The 22,124-nt window shown below is 47.6% G+C and overlaps 1 protein-coding gene and 1 long non-coding RNA gene across 5 annotated transcripts in view; one reads left to right on the forward strand and one right to left on the reverse strand.

Moving 5' to 3' along the window:
- The window catches only part of LOC138488338 (uncharacterized), a 554,435-nt gene that overhangs the window by 118,109 nt on the left and 414,202 nt on the right, over positions 1 to 22,124 (forward strand). The gene's annotated exons all lie outside the window — the stretch shown is intronic.
- SPECC1 (sperm antigen with calponin homology and coiled-coil domains 1) overlaps positions 1 to 22,124 on the reverse strand; it is a 1,474,528-nt gene that overhangs the window by 116,722 nt on the left and 1,335,682 nt on the right. For both annotated transcript variants that reach the window (XM_069615230.1, XM_069615231.1), the window contains one exon: positions 3,843 to 3,902. In XM_069615230.1, the coding sequence (XP_069471331.1) occupies positions 3,843 to 3,902 (60 nt within the window). The remainder of the gene's footprint in view (positions 1 to 3,842; positions 3,903 to 22,124) is intronic.

Below are 22,124 nucleotides of genomic sequence, written 5' to 3' on the forward strand. Positions count from 1 at the left end.
GGCCGGAGGGCATGTCAGTGAAGGACTTCATTGCAGCGGAAGATTGCAGGGTGTCCTATGCCAGCGTAGATCAGACAAGATTGCAGGGTGTCCTATGCCAGCGTAGATCAGACAGTGGGCTTACTAAGGAAGGAAGGGTGTGGTGCGTTCATGGCCAATTGCGATATCAAGGCGGCATTTCATTTGTTACCAGTGCATCCGGAAGATTTTTGGCTGCTGGAAATGCAGTTCGAGGGCCAGATTTATGTTGACAAAGCGTTACCAATGGGCGGTGCAATTTCATGTGCATTGTTTGAGCGTTTTCGCTCTTTTTCGCAGTGGGTTTTTACTTACAGTTCTGGTTGTGAGGGAGTTTTGAATTATTTGGATGATGTTCTTTTGTTCAGTGGGGCAGGCAAAGAACAGGAATGCCAGCGGATGCTAGAGATTTTTCAGACATTGATGCATGAATTGGGAGTGCCATTAGCGGAGGATAAAACTGAAGGGCAGGTGGTGGGGTTGAAATATTTAGGGATAAAGCTGGATTCTGAGGCCATGACCTCACACTTGCGGTATGACATGGTGAGCAGGCTTGAAGGGTTGCTTGAGAAGGCGATAGCGGGCCAAAAAATGAAACTGGTGGACATGCAGAGGTTAATGGGGCATCTAAATTTTGCGTGTCGGATAGTGGCACCGGGTCCAACTTTTTGTAGGAACATGGCACGTTCTATGGCGGGGGCTAAGTATCCACATCACAGGGCGAGAATGTCTGGAGCGTTTAGGGAGTAATGCAAGATTTGGCTATGATTTTTGGAAGAATTTAATGGAGTGTCAATGTGGCTGCAGGGTGACCCAGTTTCGTGGGAAGTTCAAGTTGCTTCAGACACGGGAGGTTCTGGAGGTTTTGGAGTTTCTAGAGGTGTAAGTGGTGTGCCGAAAAGTGGCCTGAGCATTGGCACAGAGGAGGGAGGAGCATAGCCTTTTTTGGAGTTTTTCCCGTGTTAGTGGCACTGGAGTTGTCGGGCGGAGCGTTGCAGAATAAGAAAGTACATTTTAACATCAACAATGAGGCAGTGGTCAATACTGGGAACAGACAGTCAGCTAGGGACCAGAAGGTAGCCAGACTAATGAAAGAATTTGTACTGCGATGTATGAAGTTGAATGTGGCATTTAGAGCAACTCGCGTGCCATGGAAGGATAATGGCATTGCTGTTGCATTAACTCGTTTTCATTGGCAGAGATTCAGTGGAATGGCACAAGAAGCGGACATGAGCGGGCATCGGATCCCGGAGGAGCTGTGGAAGCTAGGAAACAGAGCACTGGCTTAGTAGAGGGTTCTCTGGCCCCTGCGTCTAGGACTGCATACAAGAGTGCATGGTTGGACTTTATCAAAGGGGGAGCGCGCAGTTGTAAGAGTATGGAGGATGCGGAGGAGAGAAGAAGGGATGATGTGGTTGATTTTATATTGGGGTGTATGGACAAGGGTTGGTCTAGGGCAACGAAAGCAGGGACATTGGCGTGCATTGCTTTTTACGGGAAATGGTTTTGGGGCTTTCAGCCCAGTGGCAGTTAAATGGCACATAGGATGTTGGAAGGATGGGCAAGGGAAAAAGAAAGGGTAAGGATAGCAGGATACTAGTTTCAGCGGCCCCGTTATTGAGGTTACCTAAGGTTTTAGAGGGGGTGTGCTGGTGATCACGTGAGAGGGCTACGTTTTTGTCCTGTCTTATTGGGTTGTTTGGGGCATTTAGGGTGTCAGAACTGGTAGCGGGAGAAGTGGCGAAGGAGGGCTACTTTTGAAGGATGAACACTTATAAGAAATGAGCGTAGATATAACGATTTGTAGATCAAAGATGGATCAGAAAGGAAAGGGCTTTTGGGTGCCTCTGGATAGAGGTAGTAAACATTTCTGTCCAGTGGCAGAAAAAATGTAAAGGAAGAGAGGGTTTGCTTTCCGAGCATGAAAATGGGTCTGAGGTGACTGCAGCTCAAGTTTCGGGGGTCATGAGGAGAGCTTTGTTGGCTTTGGAGGAGAGCAGAAGATTTTGGCACCCATTCTTTTAGGATGGGGGTGGCATCGGAAGGTAGTAGGATAGGTCTATCTGAAGAGAAGGTTAAGAGTTTGGAGCGATAGAAATTGGCAAAATACAAGGGATACATTAGAGAGCTGGGTAATGGGGTTGGTTAGTAAAGGAAAGATATATCGGGAGGGTAATGCAGTTGGTGGTGAGAAGGCTCGTGAAATCTTTCTTTTTCAGATGTGGCATGGAGGAGTGGCGAGTTGCCGCAGATCTGGATATGTGGACACTCCATAGTGAAATGGGCAGGGAAAGATGCAGCAACAAGTTTTTGGGACCGAGCTGGGATGCAGCTATAACATTGCTTTATTGAGATGGACTGGGGTGGGGTGGGGGCTTAGGTGGAATCAACTATTGCCTATGCTAGCGGGTTTCAGGGAGTGTCATGGGGTTCCGGCGGCAATCATTCTTCATGCAGGGGAGAACGATCTAGTTAGGGATACAGGGGTGTCACTATTAAAAAAGATGAAGAGGGATCTGAGTTGGTTGAAGGAGATATGGCCCATGGTGCGTTCGGTTTGGACCAAGTTGTTGCCACAAAGAGTATGGAGGGGGGCTGTGAATGAAGCTGCGGTAGAAAGGATGAGGAAAAAGATCAAAAGGGAGATGGTGAAGTTTTGCAAGTCCTGGGGGGATCAAACGCTGGATATCATTTATCATTATTTTCAGGAGGATGAGGTGCATTTGTCAATATTGGGGAACATGCACTACTTGGGTGATGTTAGGTTGGCTGTGGAGGATATCGTAAAGAGTTGCAGGTAGACGAGACGTTGGGTAAGGAAAGGGATGGGGCAGAAAGAACACTTCAGGGGAGGGTTATTCTGGTGCCGGGAACATGGCCCTTTGGAGGAGGGTTGGGGGAAGCACAATGGGGTACTAGCGCAGTAAGGGAAGGGGGTGCTGCTGTTTGCACGAACGGGCTACCCCGAGGGTACAGAAAGGGAGAAGAGGTATTGAAGAAGGAGGGACGTGGCCTCTGGGAGAACATGAGAGAAAGCAGGAATGAAGGCTGAAATTAATTTAAGGGGAGGGAGCAAGGGACAGGAAGGGATGAATTTAAATTGTTTATTTGTTTTGGCAATTGTTAAAATGGATCTGTTAGTCTGTAAGGCCAGGCAGCCAGGTTAGCGGAGCTGTGGCCTGTCATATTAAAGCGACCTTTTCCACTTAAAAGCGAGTCTGGGTAATTTTGCGTTGTAAGCCCAAAGGGCACCCTGTAACTTGCAGTTTCAGAATGGAGGAAAACACAGACGCGGGGGAGAACGCACTACAGAGACTTCTACAAAATAATTTTTCATTCTTTTTGTGTGAAAAAAAATCACAAATGATTGGCACTTTACACAAGGCATATTGCCTTATTGAAGCAGATAATCTTTCCAATACAAGAACATCATTACTCATATAGAGTCTCCACTCACCGATTGTCCCGCATGCAGTTTCCCGCTGCACTTTAGCCCGTTGTTGCCTTTGTGGTGGGTGAGCATGCATGTGCAGGAGTTTATCCGGGGTGGGTGCAGTTTATGGGTGGGGTGATGGCAGATGAGGGATTACTGCTAGTCAGGTAAGTAGTCTGCCACTGTACGTGGGAGACAGTGGATAGGGAAGCAGACTCTCATTCCGACTGAGTAACACAAACGGCCATATTTGGCCAAACTATTTCAGCGAGCTATCAGCGCACAGCTCGAACCTGAGATAAGAAGGATTGCAGCAAAACACACAGATTTGTAAAACCCATAACCCCTTTAACGGTATCCAGACTGCTCACCTCGCAGCCGATATACTCACCAGGCTAGGTTTGATGCCCACACTTTCTGCAGCCTGGAAAGCCAGCAGAAGATTTCTTCTCTGTAAAAAGAAAACAAGAGCCGTTAGGGACACACCGGTTCAAATGTGAAAGAGCACCTGACGGCGGAAACACATTTAAGATACTGCCATTCTCCTTTCCATCAGACCCCTCGTTGCTTCTTTGCCTCATCCCCCACAATGCATGTGACCAGTAATGTGCATGTTATCACACTCCTAGAATGTCCGCTCCATTGAAGTAGCCCATTTAGATCCCAATTGTTAGTGTCACAGGAATTGCTGCCAACCAATATTCCATGTTCTGATCGTCTCACCATATTTCTCCTGCCCCTACCGATGCCAATGTCAACGCCAAAGAAATGTCCCTTTCTTTTGGCCTTCTCTCCTGCTCCCACGACGTTCATACCAACCCAGCGCTCCTTTTATTTAACCTCACCACAGCTCCTAGATGCTCGCTACAACCCGACACTCCTTTTATTTGGCCACACCACAGCTCCTAGATCCTCGCTTCCATGCAATGCCCCTTTTATTCTCCTTCAGCACAGCTCCTAGATGCTTGCTTCCATCCAACGCTCCTTTTATTCAACCTCACCACAGCTCAGAGATGCTAACTTCTACCCAATGCTTCCTTTATTCTGCCTAACCACAGCTCCTAGATGCTCGCTTCCAACCAATGCCCCTTTTATTCGACCTCACCACACCTCCTAGATGCTCGCTTCCACCTGATGCTCCTTTTATTCAACCTCACCACAGCTCAGAGATGCTAACTTCAACCCAATGCTTCCTTTATTCGACCTCACCACAGCTCCTAGATGCTCACTTCCACACAATGCCCCTTTTATTCTGCCTAACCACAGCTCCTAGATGCTGATTTCCAACCGATGCTCCTTTTATTCTAACTCGCCACAGCTCCTAGATGCTCGTTTCCATGCAATACCCACTTTATTCTGCCTCACCACAGCTCCTAGATGCTCGATTCCACCCAATGCCCCTTTTATTGTCCTTCACCACAGCTCCTAGATGCGTGCTTCCACCCAATGCCCCTTTTATTGTCCTTCACCACAGCTTCTAGATGCGTGCTTCCACCCAATTCCCCTTTTATTTTCCTTCACCACACCTGAGATGCTAACTTCTACCCAATACTCCTTTTATTCGACCTCACCACAGCTCCTAGATGCTAACTTCTACCTGATGTTCCTTTTATTCGGCCTCACCACAGCTCCTAGATGCTCACTTCCACACAATGCCCCTTTTATTCTGCCTCACCACAGCTCCCAGAAGCTCGCTTCCACCCAATGCTCCTTTTTTCTAGCTTACTAAAGCTCCCAGATGCTTGCTTCCACCTGATGCTCCTTTTATTCGACCTCACCACAGCTCCCAGATGCTCATTTCCACACAATGCCCTTTCATTCTCCTTCACCAAAGCTCCTAGATGCTCGCTTCCACCAAATGCTCCTTTTATTCAACCTCACCACAGCTCCTAGATGCTGACTTCCAACCGATGCTCCCTTCACTTGACCTCGCCACAGCTCCTAGATGCTCGTTTCCATGCAATACCCCCTTTATTCTGCCTCACCACAGCGCCTAGATGTTCGCTTCCACCCAATGCCCCTTTTATTGTCCCTCACCACAGCTCCTAGATGCTCACTTCCACCCAATTCCCCTTTTATTCTCCTTGACCACAGTTCCCAGATGCTTGCTTCCACCTGATGCTCCTTTTATTCGACCTCCTCACCACAGCTCCTCGATGCTCACTTCCACCCGATGCTCCTTTTATTTGATCTCACCACAGCGCCTAGATGCTTGTTTCCACCCCTTTTATTCTGCCTCACCACAACTCCTAGATGCTCGCTTCCACCCAATGCCCCTTTTATTGTCCTTCACCACAGCTCCCAGATGCTTGCTTCCACCTGATGCTCCTTTTATTCGACCTCCTCACCACAGCTCCTAGATGCTTGCTTCCACCCAATGCTCCTTTTATTCAACCTCACCGCAGCTCCTAGATGCTGATTTCCAACCAATGCTCCTTTTATTAGACTTCGCCACTGGCTCCTAAGTGCTCGTTTCCACACAATACCCCTTTTATTCTGCCTCATCACAGCTCCTAGATGCTCGATTCCACCCAATGCCCCTTGTATTCTCCTTCACCACAGCTCCTAGATGCTTGCTTCCACCCAATGCTCCTTTTATTTAACCTCATCACAGCTCGTAGATGCTTGCTTCCACCCAATGCTCCTTTTATTCGACCACAGCACAGCTCCTAGATGCTCGTTTCCACGCAATGTCCCTTTTATTCTGCCTCACCACAGCTCCTAGATGCTTAATTCCACCCAACGCTCCGTTTATTCAACCTCACCACAGCTCCGAGATGCTCACTTCCACACAATGCCCCTTTTATTCTCCTTCACCAAAGCTCCTAGATGCTCGCTTCCACCCAATGCTCCTTTTATTCTACCTCATCACAGCTCCTAGATGCTCGCTTCCACCCAATGCTCCTTTTATTCTACTTCACCACTGCTCCTAGATGCTCGCTTCCAGCTCATGCTCCTTATTTCTAGCTTACTAAAGCTCCCAGATGTTTGCTTCAACACAATGTTGCCTTTCTTCTTTGCCTCAACTGCACCAGTTCCCACTCTAACCACACGCTCCTTCGTGGAGAACCCCTTAATGTCCACACCTCCCAAAAATGCCCCATTTATTTTGGTCCTCCCACCCCCCCCCCATGTATAGCCACTGCAGGTCTCCACCCCCCAAAAATATCTTTTTTCTTTGCCCTCAACTTCCTTTATATATAACCATTGACAAGGGCTGGTTTCTTTTGTACCCCTTTCCTCTAATTCTACTCCTACAAAGTGCCCCTTTACTCATCCTTTCCTCCAGCTCCCACACTACCCCCTCCAATAAACGCCCTTTATTCTCTTGCCGTGCAGCCATCCTGTTGTCCTCGGTTAACCAAACTTCCTGCTTACCCCCACTTCAAATCAGCTACCCAGGGATGTCATTTCACCAAAATGCCTGGGGTAGCGGAAGTGACTCCACACGACCCTTGACCTCTGATGACATCACAGGAAGTGATATCACGGGAAGTGATGGAACACGACCTTTCACCCATTGACAAAACAGGAAGTGGCATCACAGAGCATTGTGGACTACGAAAAATATGGTTACGATATCCCTCTAATGTGATGTGCATTTCATACAAGAATGGATCGCCATGTGTATCGTTAAGATCAGTGTGTATAGGCCTATATTACCAAATTACTGTGAATGCAAGCAGACGTCCATGACCAAATGATAATGATGTGTTATTATATAGCACTTACGCTAAAGCGCTTTATATAGAAAAAATATACACCCAATATCACCCAACCTGTGTTGGTACTCATTTATCGACCTCAGAAGGATGAAAGGCTGAGTTGAGGTGTTTAAGAACAGACTAAATCTGTGACTCACCCCCTGAAGTGTGACTGAAATAAACCTTTAATGAGTCTAGCAATCATTGTATAGCATTCCAGAAAGACACATTATTTGGTATTCCTATTTTTTCTTATTTAGGGTCAGTGCTGAAAGTGTTAGACTTGTGGCACTCCTGTTCTTATTTTTCGTCTTTTTTAAAGGGGCCTGAACAAGAAAGCCAGCCACTCCAGAAGTAAAGAGCCACATGGTGCTGGCCACAGCCCAGGAGCTTGCATTACAAAAACACATTTTTTTTGGTTTCTTTTTTTTAGATGTCGCACGGGAGACCTCAGAGGTTGCAGTTTTGACCCCTAGATGACGTCCCTGCAGCTGCCCTAATCACCCCTCCAACCAACAGTTCCCGCACTGACCACTGACCTTCACTGCATTTCTCCCTATGCCCACTTTAACCAAGCGCTCTTTACACTAACCTATCAGGTGAACAAACCAGCCGCTCACCTAACGGCGTCAGTGTAGAGAGAGCCTTTTGTGCATGTAGTCCTTGGGGTGGCTTTCTTGTTGTTACCAAAAGGAAACCCACTTTCGGTGTTGTTATACACACTGTAGCCAAGCAGCAAATGTCGGCCTAACCCACGCGGCTACCCAATATCCTCTCCAGGCTAGCGTGCCACATGTTTCAGACTCCAGCCCCACCTCAGCTTCGCCCTTGCCAACTGCACCCACTTGTGCCTTTTAAGCCCCCTTGCTTTATCCGTTCCAGTTTCTGGTCCCTCAAACTCATTACTGACCCAACGGGTGCTCCTACTAGAGCCAGACGTAACAGATAGGCCAACTCATGCAGCTAAGGATTACAACGGGAACATTTGCACTGGTCTACCGATTGGGATTCTTAAAACTTTCCCTCTTGTTTACAGGGATTTTGATCTCACAGACCTCTCTCTTAGGGGTCAAGTCTAACCACGAGTCCTCCAAATACCTTGCAGCTTAGGTTTGCATATTTCCCCTGCAAAGCTTTCCAGGTCTTTAAATGTGCCCAAAACATATCGTCTCGGGAGGATAGCTCAGGGGCAACGCACATGTCTTGGAAGCAAGACGACGCAACACAGGTTCGATCCCCAGGTCCACGCTTAGAAACCTCTGGGTATTAAGCCGTTATAAATAAACAATTACAATAGAAAGTTCTGGGCAGGCGAGGGCCATAGTGTGGTTCCACCAGTGCGGCTCACTGGGCAGCCACAGGTCAGCACTAGGTCTACGGCAGGCTGGCCCAGATTACCAGTTTAGGCAAGACGAGTACCTGGCCCCTGTGGGTGGGACCACCCAGGTTCTCTCATTATTTCGCCAAATTAATGATAAAAGCTGGAGACAGTTAGCAGCTCCAAGGACCCCCTTTGGGACCAGGAGATTTAAGAAAACACGAAACGCCTCAGGCCTACGGCGCAAAACAGGTCTCCTGCAGGAGGCGAGGAAAAGCGCAGGAGTTGTGTTTTATTTCTTTTTAAAGTTTTGGAACAGTTTCCCGTTACCCATTTTTGTTGTCATCGGACAAGTTTCTGGGAATTTGTCGACATTAAATATGCTTTATGGGAATTTTATGAGTGACTTTAGAACACTTAAAGCCATGAATAATTTGAGGCGACTGAACAGCTTGTACTTTGCGTAGAGGCTTAATGGAAATATTAGATTTGTTCAAAATTGCACCCCTCCTGCCTTTCCTGCCCCCAGGGAAAAATATTAGATTTAATTTTTATGAAGCTTTTCAGCTGTGTAGGGTACGCGCCTTGCGGCATCTCCAGATTAATAATTAAAGGTCTCGCCGTGTTTGGACTGTGAACATTAGAAGAACAACACAAGTGGCTTTAATATTAAAAACAACTTACTAGGCTTCGTGGAATGTGAGGCTTGCCCTGCATGCGGGGGGTGTGAAGGGGTGACCTTGGGGATTCCAGAGCCAGCTCCGAACCATTGGCGTCCGGGCCATTCTCCTACTGCTGCAGACCAGCAATCGCTGAGCCACACGGTCACCAGCGAACAGAACTCCAGCCAAAGCTGGCTGCGAATAGAAACGGGGCAGCCTCCTAATCACAGCGGCATCCTCAACAGTGCAAGCACATGGACCCGCACCGTAATCAATGAGCCTCCGATGCCGCTGGCACTGCCACTTGTAGTGCTCTCAAGTCCACCAATACACGCACTGCTCTTCACATGCACAGGCCGCCGCCTACCAGCTCTCAGCACCTCCCCTAGCGATTGGTCATCACTCCGTAAGATGGGCCACCTCAGCCCCCACAGAAGCTCCACGACTACTTTGCAAAACGCAGCCTGACAGCCACCCTCTGTTGCTCTTTCCCTGGACACTGGTCCTCAGCCAACTTGTCTTGAGCTTCAAGACACTTCCCAGGAATCAATGACCTGGACCCTGGCCCGGACCATCACTGTACCTGTACCTCCCGGCCTGCAGGTTCTGCACAGGCCAACTCTCTCTAGCCAATGCAGGACTGGAACCGCTGGATAGACTTCTCCCAGGCAGTGCTTCTCTACGCTGCTCCTTCCCAGCAGGATCCCATCCTCGTCACCAGTGATGTAAACAAAGCCATCTTCTACACAATGCCAGAACCAGAAGGTAGTTTACATGTAAGTTTATTCTCTAGTTAAGATGTAGAGAAGAAAGCACTGGGACATCCACCCAGCCCAGCTACTCTACTCTGGTCCAACTGCCATCCGTGGAACCTGGCTCACAGCACATACATCAACATTCCACCCCCAGTGACACACACCACACTCCAAATGACATCACCAGCCAAACACCAGATTCAATTACAACACACTGGCCTGAGGCCAGTAAGGCCAGGGCACCCACCCAGGCCCCAACCCCCTTCCCGAGTCCCAGGGGGCAGGGAGGGGGCCCTTGGGACAGCTGGCACATACACCCCTCCCCCCATACATTTTTTCAGTGTCTGAAAGCCCATAACCTGGCCATTCCTGCCAGGCCACGTCACCTCCTCATTATCATCTGACTTGGGGGCGGAGAAGGCACTATTAAATGAAATTAAGCTATAGGTGCCAACAGCAGTCTGCAGCCAGGTAACCTGGGGGCCGGCTTTCACATGAGTGGTCTCCTTTTCCTTTTAAAAGGTAGAAGCTAATTTCTCCGATTGATATTTCAAAGTGTGTTTCTGCTACCAACTGTGAGGACCCACTCTTTTTCGGAGGTGCCAGGGTGCCCGAGATTCTTAAATAGCATGAATGCGTAATACAGCATATTTCTTTCTCTGCATTTGACGTTTCACTGGTTAACTACCACAATCCAATTTCTAACGGTCCAATAAACATGGGCCCTCCCGGATGGTAGGCCCGAGGACATAAGCTGGGAAGTGGGGGGGGTTTGTGATAGGCCTGGTAGGGCAGCACCTTTCAGGTGCTGCCCTACTTTGCATGTGGGTGTTAGGGTGGGCGGCTGAGTCCCCACAACAATGGGGACTCAGACTGCCTGGCGCCCTCCAGGAAAGCGAGGTGCAAAGGGCAGGCGACAACAGGTAGTCCCTGCCCCTTGTCACCTCACATGAAAGGTCCCTTCTCCCATCCGGACAGACGTGGAGCGGGGGGGCCTTTGATGATCAAAGAGGGGCTGCCTTGCCCTCGGGCAAAAATATGCCTATCTCCAGGGAGGGCAAGTTAGCCCCTCTCATTCATTGCCTCTCCCGCTGACAGGCTCCAGCAGGATCACGGACCTGCTTTGTGAGAAAAATACCCCCCCCCCACCCTGCATATGGCTTCTAGGAATCCCACAAACAAGGACCAGGTAGAATCAGCAATGACAACAAAAGCAAAACAATGTTTAATAATTTGAAACACAAAGTAGTACGAGAAAGGCTAAAACGCCTGCAGTAATCAAACACAGACGCCACAGGGGGTCAAAACACAATTGGATTGGGAGCAGGGTAAAATCAAGTAAGGCTCTAGAACCCACCCCTGTTCTTAAGCAATACAACAAGAGGGCTCTAGGGGGTCAAAACGCAAGGGGATCATGAGCAGGGTACGTTCCTTATAAGGCTCTAAAGAACCCTCCCCCGTCCGGAAAATAGTCCAATTAAAGCGCATAAGGGGGTTCTCATAACCAAGTGGGTCAGGAGCAGGGCAAAAATCCGAGTAAGGCTCCAGACCCACCCCCATGCATAAGCAATCCAATATGAGCGCTCAAGGGGGTCTAAACGCAAGTGGATCATGAGCAGGGTAAGTTCCTAGTAAGGCTCTAGAACTCACCCCCGTAGATTAAGGGGGTATCATAACCAAGTGGATCGGGAGCAGGGTAAAAATCCTAGTAAGGCTCCAGAACCCACCTCCGGTCATAAGCAATCCAACAAGAGCGCTCAAAGGGAGTCAAAACACAGGTGGATCAGGAGCAGGGTATGTTCCTAGTAAGGCTCTAGAACCCACCACCGTCGAAAAAAATGTGTGCAACAAAAGCACTTTAGGGGGTACCATAACAAAGTGAATCGGGAGCAGGGCAAAATCCTAGTAAGGCTCCAGAACCCACCCTGTGCATAAGCAACCCAATAGGAGCGCTCAAGGGTGTCAAAATGCAAGTGTATCATGAGCAATGTAAGTTCCTAGTAAGGCTCCAGAACCCACCCCTGTCGGAAAAAATAGTGCAACAAAAGCAATTAAGGGGGTATCATAACCAAGTGGATCGGGAGCTGGGTAATATCCTAGTAAGGCTCTAAGAACCCACCCCTGCTGGAACAAAAACAAAAGCACAGAGGGGTCTCATAACACAGTGGATCAGGAGCAGGGGAAGATCCCAGGAAGGCTCCTAGAACCCACCCTGAAGAAATAGCAAGACAACAAAACAGCTTGGAGGATCATGAAATTACAAAATGCCAAATTTTGACGCCAAAATGCTATACACCAAGGCTAAAACAACTACAAAAAACGGCAATCCACATGATCACACAGCACATTTTCTCAAAGAACCCACCCCGAGGAGTATCAGATGCATGGTTTCGCAGAAGGGGTTTTCGGAGAAAAAGTGGATCATGAGCCAAGAAAAAAGCAAGAAGTCACCCGTGAGCCTGAATGGGCACAAGTCCCAAACATGGATCAGGTTGGATGCAAGTGGAAGGCCCATAAACCACCTCTGAGGTGGGAAAACAATAACACCTCATCAAGCTCTTACCTCTCCACCTGACACAGAAAAGACAAGTGAAAGCGGGGAAGACCTACTGCAAAGCCAAGCATGTTAAAAAACAAGACACAGCTCACAAGGTGGGTCCACCGAACACACCGACACAGCTCACACGCTTGGTCCACCAAATGTTACAAGCATGAGTGTGAAGGGCAGAGGGGATCAGCCTCGAGCGGCCCCTACACAGGAGTAGGGCCCCCGCTCACCTGATCCCTCTGTCCCCAATTATATTCTTGTTTTTCTTTATATGGTGGTGTAATGGTCGGTCCTTTGCACCATGGCTTGTACTAAAATAAAGCTTGTGGCCAAAGTTTTTCCACCTCCCATCCTGATTGGCCTCCTCATTCCTGACACTGTCATTACTGTCATGTCATACTTGTCACTTGTCACTCATGACCCCTGTCACATGCATGCACCTCCCGCACAAAAACACTTCCAGGCTTATGCACCCACGTCACTCCACTGCCTTTTTAAGAAAGGCGTTCTCTGTTGGTCTCGTTTCCACGCGGAAAGGGAGCCGTGCTGCTTTTGGCACAAGTGATTCAAGCTCCCGGGAGGATAGCTCAGCAGCAACATGCTCGCCTTGGAAACAAGACGACACGAAGCAACACAGGTTTGATTCCATGGGTCTGCGCTTAGAAAGCTCTGGTTAATAATTGCGTTATAAATACGCAACTAAGACATATTCCGGTAACAGCGCTTCGATGCCACCAGGCTGTGTGAGCGCTTTAAAAATGCAAAATAAATAAATAAGTAAATTTACTTGCATGCGGTCAGATTCACCCATCAGACATGGTTCTTTCGCAAAAAAATCAAACAAATGGAAGAGCACCGTGTTTGGTGGGTGGAGATACTCCTTGCGGGACGGGCACCAAAAAGAAAAAAACAGATGAAAGATATGCCGCCTCCCTGTCATTGTAATGGGTTATTTATAGCGCGCTTAAGACCCAGAGACTTCCAAGCGCGAACCCGGTGATCGAACCTGTGCTGCTCCGCGTTTTCTTGCTTCCAAGACGATTGGCCCCGGGTCACTGAATCAAAGGTATGACCACCATATCAACTCAGTGCATAGCTAACACTTGCCATAGGCTTGGTGGGTTAGTAGAAGTTACAATATATTCTTTTTTGCTTTAAAAATAAATTCCTGTGTGTTAAACTGTTGCACACATGAGTGAATACTATCTGCTTCAGCACAGTCAGGTGTCAAAAGTGGCCGTGCAGGATGCAGTTTTCATCTTAACAAGTGCTCAATAATTAGCAATGGCAAAGGGAATGCAATGGTGGCCTGTGAAGCCAAGGAGGGCAGCAAAGAGGGGGTAAGAGAACCATGGGGTGAGACAATGAGGGAAAGGGGGCGCAAGTGAAAGACTGCAGGTAAGAAAAAGAAGAGGAGGCCATTTAGAAAGACGCGAGGGAGAGTGTGGAGCTTACATTGCACTGGCTACAAATGTATCGGGAGGGAGATGGAGGGTGGTGCGGTGCACAGAAAAATAAACACAAAGATGTTCTTTATAGCGGTTTAAGAGATCCATGAAAACCCACATATCATCAAGTGGAGAATAATAAACCATTTGGAAATACTCAAGTGGAATCCACCAGAACACCCCACCTTCAAGTAAAAAAAAAATAGACCGCAGTAGATGGTTACACAGGAGGCAGGATATCCCAAGTGGTGCTATGCCAACAGTATTGCATCGCATGGTAGTGAAACTATAAGAAGTTGTCTCTTCTGGATAAAGTTGTAACATATGGTGTTTAACAGTGAAGTGTGCCCATTAAAATCAAATTGCTGCTGGACATTTCTTGATAGTAACTCCGGCGGTGAGCAGACACTCATCTGAGAGCAAATGGATCCAGTAGAGGCCATTTGGTAACGGTCAACTGGAATGTATATCCGGGTACTGTACCTTGAGTAGAAAACCATGAGACAGCATATGCTAATTACAGGAATGGTGGGATAGCCCAATTGGCTTATACTGGGCTCCAATGGCGGAAATACACTTCGAAAATCAAAACACCTATATAAATGGCACATATTTAGGACACTCTTTTGTCACCACCTGAAGACCCTCGAGAAGCCTATAAACTCAATTCATATGGTGAGCCTGAGACAGCTGAGGAACATGAGAGGCTTGAAAGCCTAACACTACTGAGATGTCGAAGCAGCACTACATTATCTAGCATAGGGCATCATTATGAGTACGGCAGTGTGATCAAAAAGAAATGGCAGTAACGTGGCGGCAATGCCATTATCTCACCGGTGTACTACAGGTTTGGCAGTGAGATGGAGGATTTTTCAGGGAGGACAATTTGCCACCTGATCGTCCAAAATAGGCAAAACCCTCATGGAGTCCTCTGGACTCCAAAAAAAAAGGGGGACTTGCACTGTCTACCACCACTTGTAATCCTGGGGCATATTCACGGGACCGTGGGCGTAACGCAGGGCTCAAGTCAAGGGTACACGCGGGGGGATGCAGTCCACCCACTTTTTTCAGAGGGGGGACTGAGTCCCCCCAGCTAAAAGAGAAACATTGGATGTCCTCTTTGAATTTATGAATTAAAGCCGCCCTCAGGGATGAAACTGCAGACATCAGGTTTGGAGGCTGGACACTTCTCCACTGCACTATATAACCCGATGAAAAATAACAAACAACTCAAGGTGAAATATCCCATTTCGGTACTGCAAGTCCCAGGGAACACATTTGTATTGGTTCTTGGAATTTAAAACATGCACACCATTTAACGTTTTCAAAAACACTATTAGACGAAAATATCCTGTATTGGTTTGGTTTTTGTGTTGATTTTATGGAAGGCAAACACCATTTGTCGTGTTCAATTTGATTGGTTATGCAAAACCAATTTAATGAAATGCACATATTTTGCCTTGATATGCAAATTCCTGGCGACGTCACATCCCATTGCATTTGTCGATGAGTCCCCCCACTTAAATGTTTAGGACTTGACCCCTGGCGTAACGTTAATTCAGTTTGGCAGTAATACGGTGGATTTACTGACTGCATACCGCCAAACTCATAATGAGGCCCCAGGTCCCTTAAAAGTGAGTGACACAAAAGAACTTGGAATTCTTTGAAAGCAGGATGAAGTGAGCAACGCACTACCCTCCTGGGTGGATTATAAATAGCAAGCTGGGCACTGTACCCATGTCACGGTGATATGGGCAAAGAAGTGCGCTGGGTTCTACCTCCCCATTAATATTATGAGGGCATTTGAGCGCGGACTTAGCTTCGCAAAGCAATGTAGGGTTTTACAAGTCATGAGAGGGGAAGTACACAGTGAGGGAAGCAGAGATACAAGGGAGGGGGAGCCAACTAATTGTAAATTGTAATTGTTTATTTATACAGCGCTTATACACAGGTGGAGTGTTTCAAAGCGGGAAGGAAGCAAGGGAATACAGTAATCATTGTTCGGCTTAGAAGTTTCCGAATGATCTAAACAGAAAAACGAGCATACTGGGTGTAGCATTTCTCCTAGTGCAAGTACATAAAATGTTACAGTTTCAACCCAGCTAGGAAGGGGGGAGCAGAAAAAGGTGCAGTGGGGAGACAGGACAGACACACTCACTAGTCCTAGTACATTTAGGTAATGCATGCGTACAGACGGAGGTGCGAAGAAGAGGTGGTGGGGGGAACAAACGCATCCAGTCCAACAGTGCCCTGGGTTAAGTGCAGAGAGGTTGCCTCACTCAGAGCGTAAGCAGAAAGTGCAGTAATGCTGTACATGGTGCAGTGGACGGAGGCAAGTGCAAAGACTGGCGGGGGGTCTGGGACCTGTAAGCCTCCGGAGGTGAACCAGTCAGCAAAAACTGAGTGGAGTTAGGGAGGAGAAGGAGGGAGGAGGGAGGAGAAAAAGAATGGAAGTTAGCAGTGTAAAGGGAGAGAGAGAAGAGGAAGGTCTTGAGGAGTTTACAGAACTTCAGGTGCTCCGGCTCAAGATGGAGAGAGGCAGGTAGGCTGTTCCGGAGCAAAGCTCCTGCAGAGGATAAAGATCTATCCCCAAATTTCTGTTTGTGAAAGCAGCTCACCCATAGAGACTTGGAGGACGACGAGCGGAGGACTATAGAGGGAGAGTATTTAGGAAGGGAGCGTTGTCGATAGCATGGGCCCTGGCCCCAGAAAGCCATGTGGATTATGCAGAGGGTCTTGAACGTGATCCTTGCAGCCACAGGGAGCCAGTGGAGGGATTTCAGTGCCAGAGAGATGCAGTCCCTGGGCTTGAGGCCAAGGATAAGTCTCGCAGTTCTGTTCTGGATGAGTTGTAGAGGACGGAGAGTAGAAGTAGGAAGGTTGAGAAAGAGGTGGTTGCAATAGTCCAGCCTAGAGAGAACCACGGCTTTCGAGTTGGTTAGCCTCTGGGGGGAAAGTGAGAAAGGGTAGAATACCTCTGAAGAGGTGCAGTTGGTAGTGGGACTTTTTGGAGATGTCAGAGATGTGCGAAGAGAAGGAGTGAGTGGAGTCGAAGATGATTCTAAGATATTTTGCCTGATTGGTAGGTGAGGGTGCAGGACCAAGAGAGGCCGGCCAGTGGGAAAGAGGGAGCAGGGGTCCCAATTAGGACAATCTCTGTCTTACTGGCATTAAGGCAGAGATCATTAGCAGCACACCAGGACTTAATTTGTGATAGACTGTCAGGGATGAGCGAGGAGGAGGCGGCGGCGGGTAGCCTGAAAGAGAGCTGCGTGCCATCTGCATAACACTGAAGTTGAAGGTAAATGTAGAGATCCTGTGGGCCAACGGGGAGGAGGGAGAGTCGGCATTTTGGCAGCAAGGGATCTACTAGCAACCAGGAGAGGAAATCGGGGAAATCCATCGCCCAGTGTCAGATTAGGTGGAGAGTTTGTGTGGACCTACTGGTAAGGGACGAGCCATTCCTTGAGGAGGAGGGTCTTGAGCAAAGGGGCAAGTCTTGTAATGATGGGGAGGAGGTTCCAGAGTCTGGGAACGTAGATTGAGAAGGTCTGTATTATTGTTCTTTCTTTCTTGCTCTGGCACATGTCCTTATTTCCGGTGATCATATCCCTCCAGCGATGCAGATCACGTCAGTGAGGTAGCTTGGGGACTCGAGAGCGAAAGTCTTGTAAATGATGCAGCAGGATTTGTGCATGCAGCGGTAGTCAGAGCAGCTCGAGGAGGGTCAGGGTGAGGTGGTCCAATTTGCAGATTCCTTTGATGAGTTGCGCTGTAACACGTAGGACACATCTCAGGAGTGCGAGGTTGGTCATCGGAAGGCCTGCCTGTAGGGCATTGCCACTATCCAGGTGGGATTGGAACAAGACTTAGACAGAAGGTCTGAAGTGGTATGCTGAAGGGATGTTGGCACCAAGCGGTTTGATCCTTTCTTGCTATCTACTTCTGAAAGCAGAGGTGTCCATCAACAAAGAACCCAAGGGACATGGCGCTGGTGGCCAGCTGGGGTGTGAAGCCCTTGAAGTTCAGAGCAGGGTCAGGTCTGTATGCCAGGGTGTTCAGAGTTGTTGGTCAGCAGTGGGACTTGGGTCTTGCAGAGGTTTAGCTTCAGGTAACCATTGGACATCAACACTGGACCAATGTGAGGGATCCCCTTGACTGTGATTTTGGCAGACAACATACTGGGTGCTACATCGTTCCGACTGATTAAGGCAAATGAGAGAGCTGGGCACGGCATCTCTGAGAAAGTGTTGAGAGTAGAAATTCTCAGTCCTGTATCCCTAATAAGAAGAGAATCCTTGTGCTTCTTTTCACCCATCTGGACAGACTTTACTTAGGCTAGCTGGAAGATAGGGATCACCCTATTTAAAGATACATACCTAGGCCCCTTAGGTGTTATCCCAACCTTATCCAGACAAGAAATTGTCGTGATAACTGACACTTTGTGTTGCATATTTTATGTCCAGGTTGCCGACCCTAACCTTCCTCTGTCAACCAAGAGCCCAGATCCCAGTGAGGACTCATCTGAAAATAAGCTTGTTCACACTCGGGACCCAAAGAAGGTTTACAGAGTGCCCAAAGTTAGGCCTTGTGTTTTGATTAGGCCTAGAAGGCTTGGCATGGAGAAAAGGACAGAACTAAGATTTTAAGCATGCATATACAGCATCTGGTGGAAAGTAAAGCACTTTCATTTCAAGACTTATTAACAATAAGAGTTGGGGCAGCCATGGAAAAGCTGTGGCTTCAAAACGGCCAATAGGTGTTGCACTAATTAGGGGAAAGGCCATACATGATGGGCCTGCTGGCGTTTCCTTGTCAACGCAGTCTATGTATCTGTGGATCTACTAATCCTGCCCCTCTTGAAGCAATATAACACTTTGCGCTTTAATCTGCAGGAAAACCAAAGCTCTAGGAGGATATGACACCATCATATTTTAAATGCAGACACACACATTTTGCTCAAAGGAGCCAATCACTCAGGTCCCTATCCTCTTCTAGGTTTGACTCAAATTCATCATTAGGGAGGAATGGAGTGAAAGGAGTGAAAAAAGCCCAGCCAACAGCGCTCACCACTGACATAAGCTTTGTGTGATTTTTTGCTACATGAGTGTTGTTCTTTTAGGTGCAATGGTTGGTATGGCAGGTATGAACTAATGTTGAAGCCTCTGGCAAAGTGGCACTGAAGGAGCTTTGAATCCATAAGCAATGCATCATTAAGACCCTATGAAGACTGAGGTTCTGAGCACCCAAAGGAAAAGTTAGGTATGAACATCTTTGATGATTCCCAATGGTGTGCAGCATGGGTGCACGCACAATTAGTGAGTGCACACTTGTATGAAATTCCAAGGTAAGCGAGCACTTAGAACAGCAACCGGAACTCGGAACTGTGAGCGTTGACACGCATTGTACCGTAGGGGCGGGACGCTTATGCTGTGTTGGTATTCCCAGGAGGTATACCGCGGATCCGAAAGTGGTGTCTGCCATGTTGGGGAGTATATGGAAGCACTGAGGGGTGAAAGCCTTGGTTACAGAAGAAGGGGCTGGATTTTATCGCTGAATGCTAAGAATTGTTGTAGGCAAATTCAGCAACCGGCATCTAAACAGACCAATCGTCCTGTGCCTTGGTGGCGAAACAACACAGGTATTGTTCAAGGGTTTGGTTGACTCTTTCTGTAATGCCATTGGTCTGGGGATGGTATCCCGATGACAGGGCGCGTTGGATTCCTAATACTTTACAGAGGTGTTTCTAAAAGCTCGAGATGTACTGGGGTCCACTGTCAGAGATAATCTTAGATGGGAGCCCATGTAGACGAAAGATGTGTTTCACAAAAATGCCAGCCATCTCTGGGGCAGAAGGCAATTTCACTAACGGTGTAAAATGGGCCATATGAGACAAAAGATCAATGGTGACCATTATGACCGTATGTTCCCTGGAGGGAGGTAGATCTACTATGAAATCCGTTGCTATGGCTTCCCAGGGTCGAGAAGGTGGATCTGGTTGGAGGAGCAATCCTGATGGTGTTCTGCGGTCTGGCTTCTTTTGGTTACATATAGTACATGCCTGGATATATGCTTGAACATCCTTAACCATCTTAGGCCACCAGAAGTTTCTTTGGTTGGAGAGAAGGGTACAACTGACTCCACGGTGTCCGGAGTGGAAGGTATCATGGGACAGGTGTATTATCCGTTCCTTCAATGTCTTGGTAGGAATCACTAGTTGAGAACCTCGGAAAAGGAAGCCGTCTTTATTTTCCAGGGCCCACAAGTTGCGTCCCTGGAAATCCTTCCATAGGTCTGAGGATGTGGTTTCACTCCTAATAGTATCTAGGATATCACTCTCCTGGGCGATGAACATGGTGTTGGGAAACATCTTGGGTAGATCATGGATATCTTGTGAGGGATAGTCTGGACGTCTGGATAAGGCATCTGCAATGACACTCGAGGTTCCTGGAATATGTTGGATTTGGAACTGGTATTGAGCAAAGAAAAGGGCCCATCATGCTTGTCGACTGTTTCTGCACTCCATGGACTGGAGGACTTGTAGATTTCTGTGATCCGTCCGCACCTGCACAGGGTGAGTGGCGCCCAGGAGGAGATGAAGCCACTCCTTAAAGGCCTGATGAATGGCAAGTAATTCCTTTTTCAGGACTGAATAGTGTGTCTCACAAGGAAGCAAGGTTCGGGACAGATAAGCTACAGGATGTTCAAGAGCATCGTTGGCTTCTTGTTTCAACACCGCACCAATACCATATTCTGAGGTGTGTGTTTCCACCAGTAAGGGTCTTGAAATGTCAGGTTGTATCAGAATGGGTCCTTGAGTGAACATCTCCTTCAGTCTTTGAAAGCAGTTTCTTGAGAAGAATTCAATCGAAAGGGAACGTTCTTTTTGAGTAAAGATACAATCGGTTGAACAATAGCTGAAAAAGAGGGTATGAATTTCCTGTAGAAATTTGCAAGGCCCAGGAAGGATTGGATTTGTTTAACAGAGCATGGAACTGGCCAGGAAGTGATAGCTTCAATTTTGGTTGGATCCATAGCCACCCCTTGAGGGTTCAAGACAAATCCCAGATAACGTACCGTAGAGACGTGAAATATGCAATTTTCGGGTTTGGCTAGCAATCCATGGTCCCTAAGTCTTTGTAGAACAGCAGAGATGTGTTCTTGATGCTGTATTGGGTCACTGGAATACACCAGGATGTCATCAAGGTATACAATAACAAAGAGGAACAGCATGTCCGAGAAAACCCTATCCATAAAACGTTAGAAGACAGCTGGGGCATTGGCAAGACCAAATGGCATAACCAGATACTCTAAGTGCCCAAAAGGTGTTCGAAAGGCAGTTTTCCATTCGTAGCCCTCTTTTATTTGGACCAAATGGTAGGCTCCTCTTAAGTCCAACTTGGTAAATATCACAGCACCTCGAAGTGCTTCCAGGATGTCCGATTTCAGTGGTAGGGGATATCTGTCTTTCCAGGTACATTGATTTAGACCTCTATAGTCCAAACAGGGTCGTAGTTCCTTGGTGTCTTTTTTGGGCACAAAAAATAAGGATGCCCCTGCGGGGGACTTGGATGGACTGATGGTACCGTTGGCAAGGTTGGTATCCAAATAGTCTTGTAGGAACCTTTTTTCAGATTCCTACAGAATAAACATCCTGCCGAAGGGGATTATTGCGTTCTCCTCGGTTTCAATGGCGCAGTCTTCTGGTCTATGTGGAGGTAGAGACTGTACAATATCTGAGGAAAAGACATCCGAAAACTGCTGTTAAATGTCTGGTACTTGATTGATATTGGAAACGGTAACAGAATGATTACCCTTTCTGCTTTCCATGGATATGATTGCTCTAGTGTCTTGTGCAAGGCAATGTGATAGTCAACACTCTGAGCCCAAAAACAAAGAACCAGCGGTCCAATTAATGTATGGGTTATGTTTTTTTAACCATGACATGCCCAGGACCACTGGATAGTGAGCGGCTTTTATAATGTCAAACAGTATGTTTTCTTGATGGTTGTGGATAGAGAATACAATGTTCCTGGTTTGTTGGGTAATTGGTCCAGAAAATAGAGTGGAGCCATCAATTCCTTCGACTGTTTGTATGTTATCCTTGGATTCTCTTGGAAATGTGTGCTTTAAAACCCATTTGTCATCCATAAACATACCCATAGCTCCACTGTCTACCAAGGCTAAGACTGAATGTGGTGCTCCGGTGGAAGGGGTCAGGGTAACCTGAAGGACCAC

This window comes from Ambystoma mexicanum, chromosome 9 (genome assembly GCF_040938575.1).
Source record: "Ambystoma mexicanum isolate Mex_15411 chromosome 9, UKY_AmexF1_1, whole genome shotgun sequence".
Lineage (NCBI taxonomy): Eukaryota > Metazoa > Chordata > Amphibia > Caudata > Ambystomatidae > Ambystoma > Ambystoma mexicanum.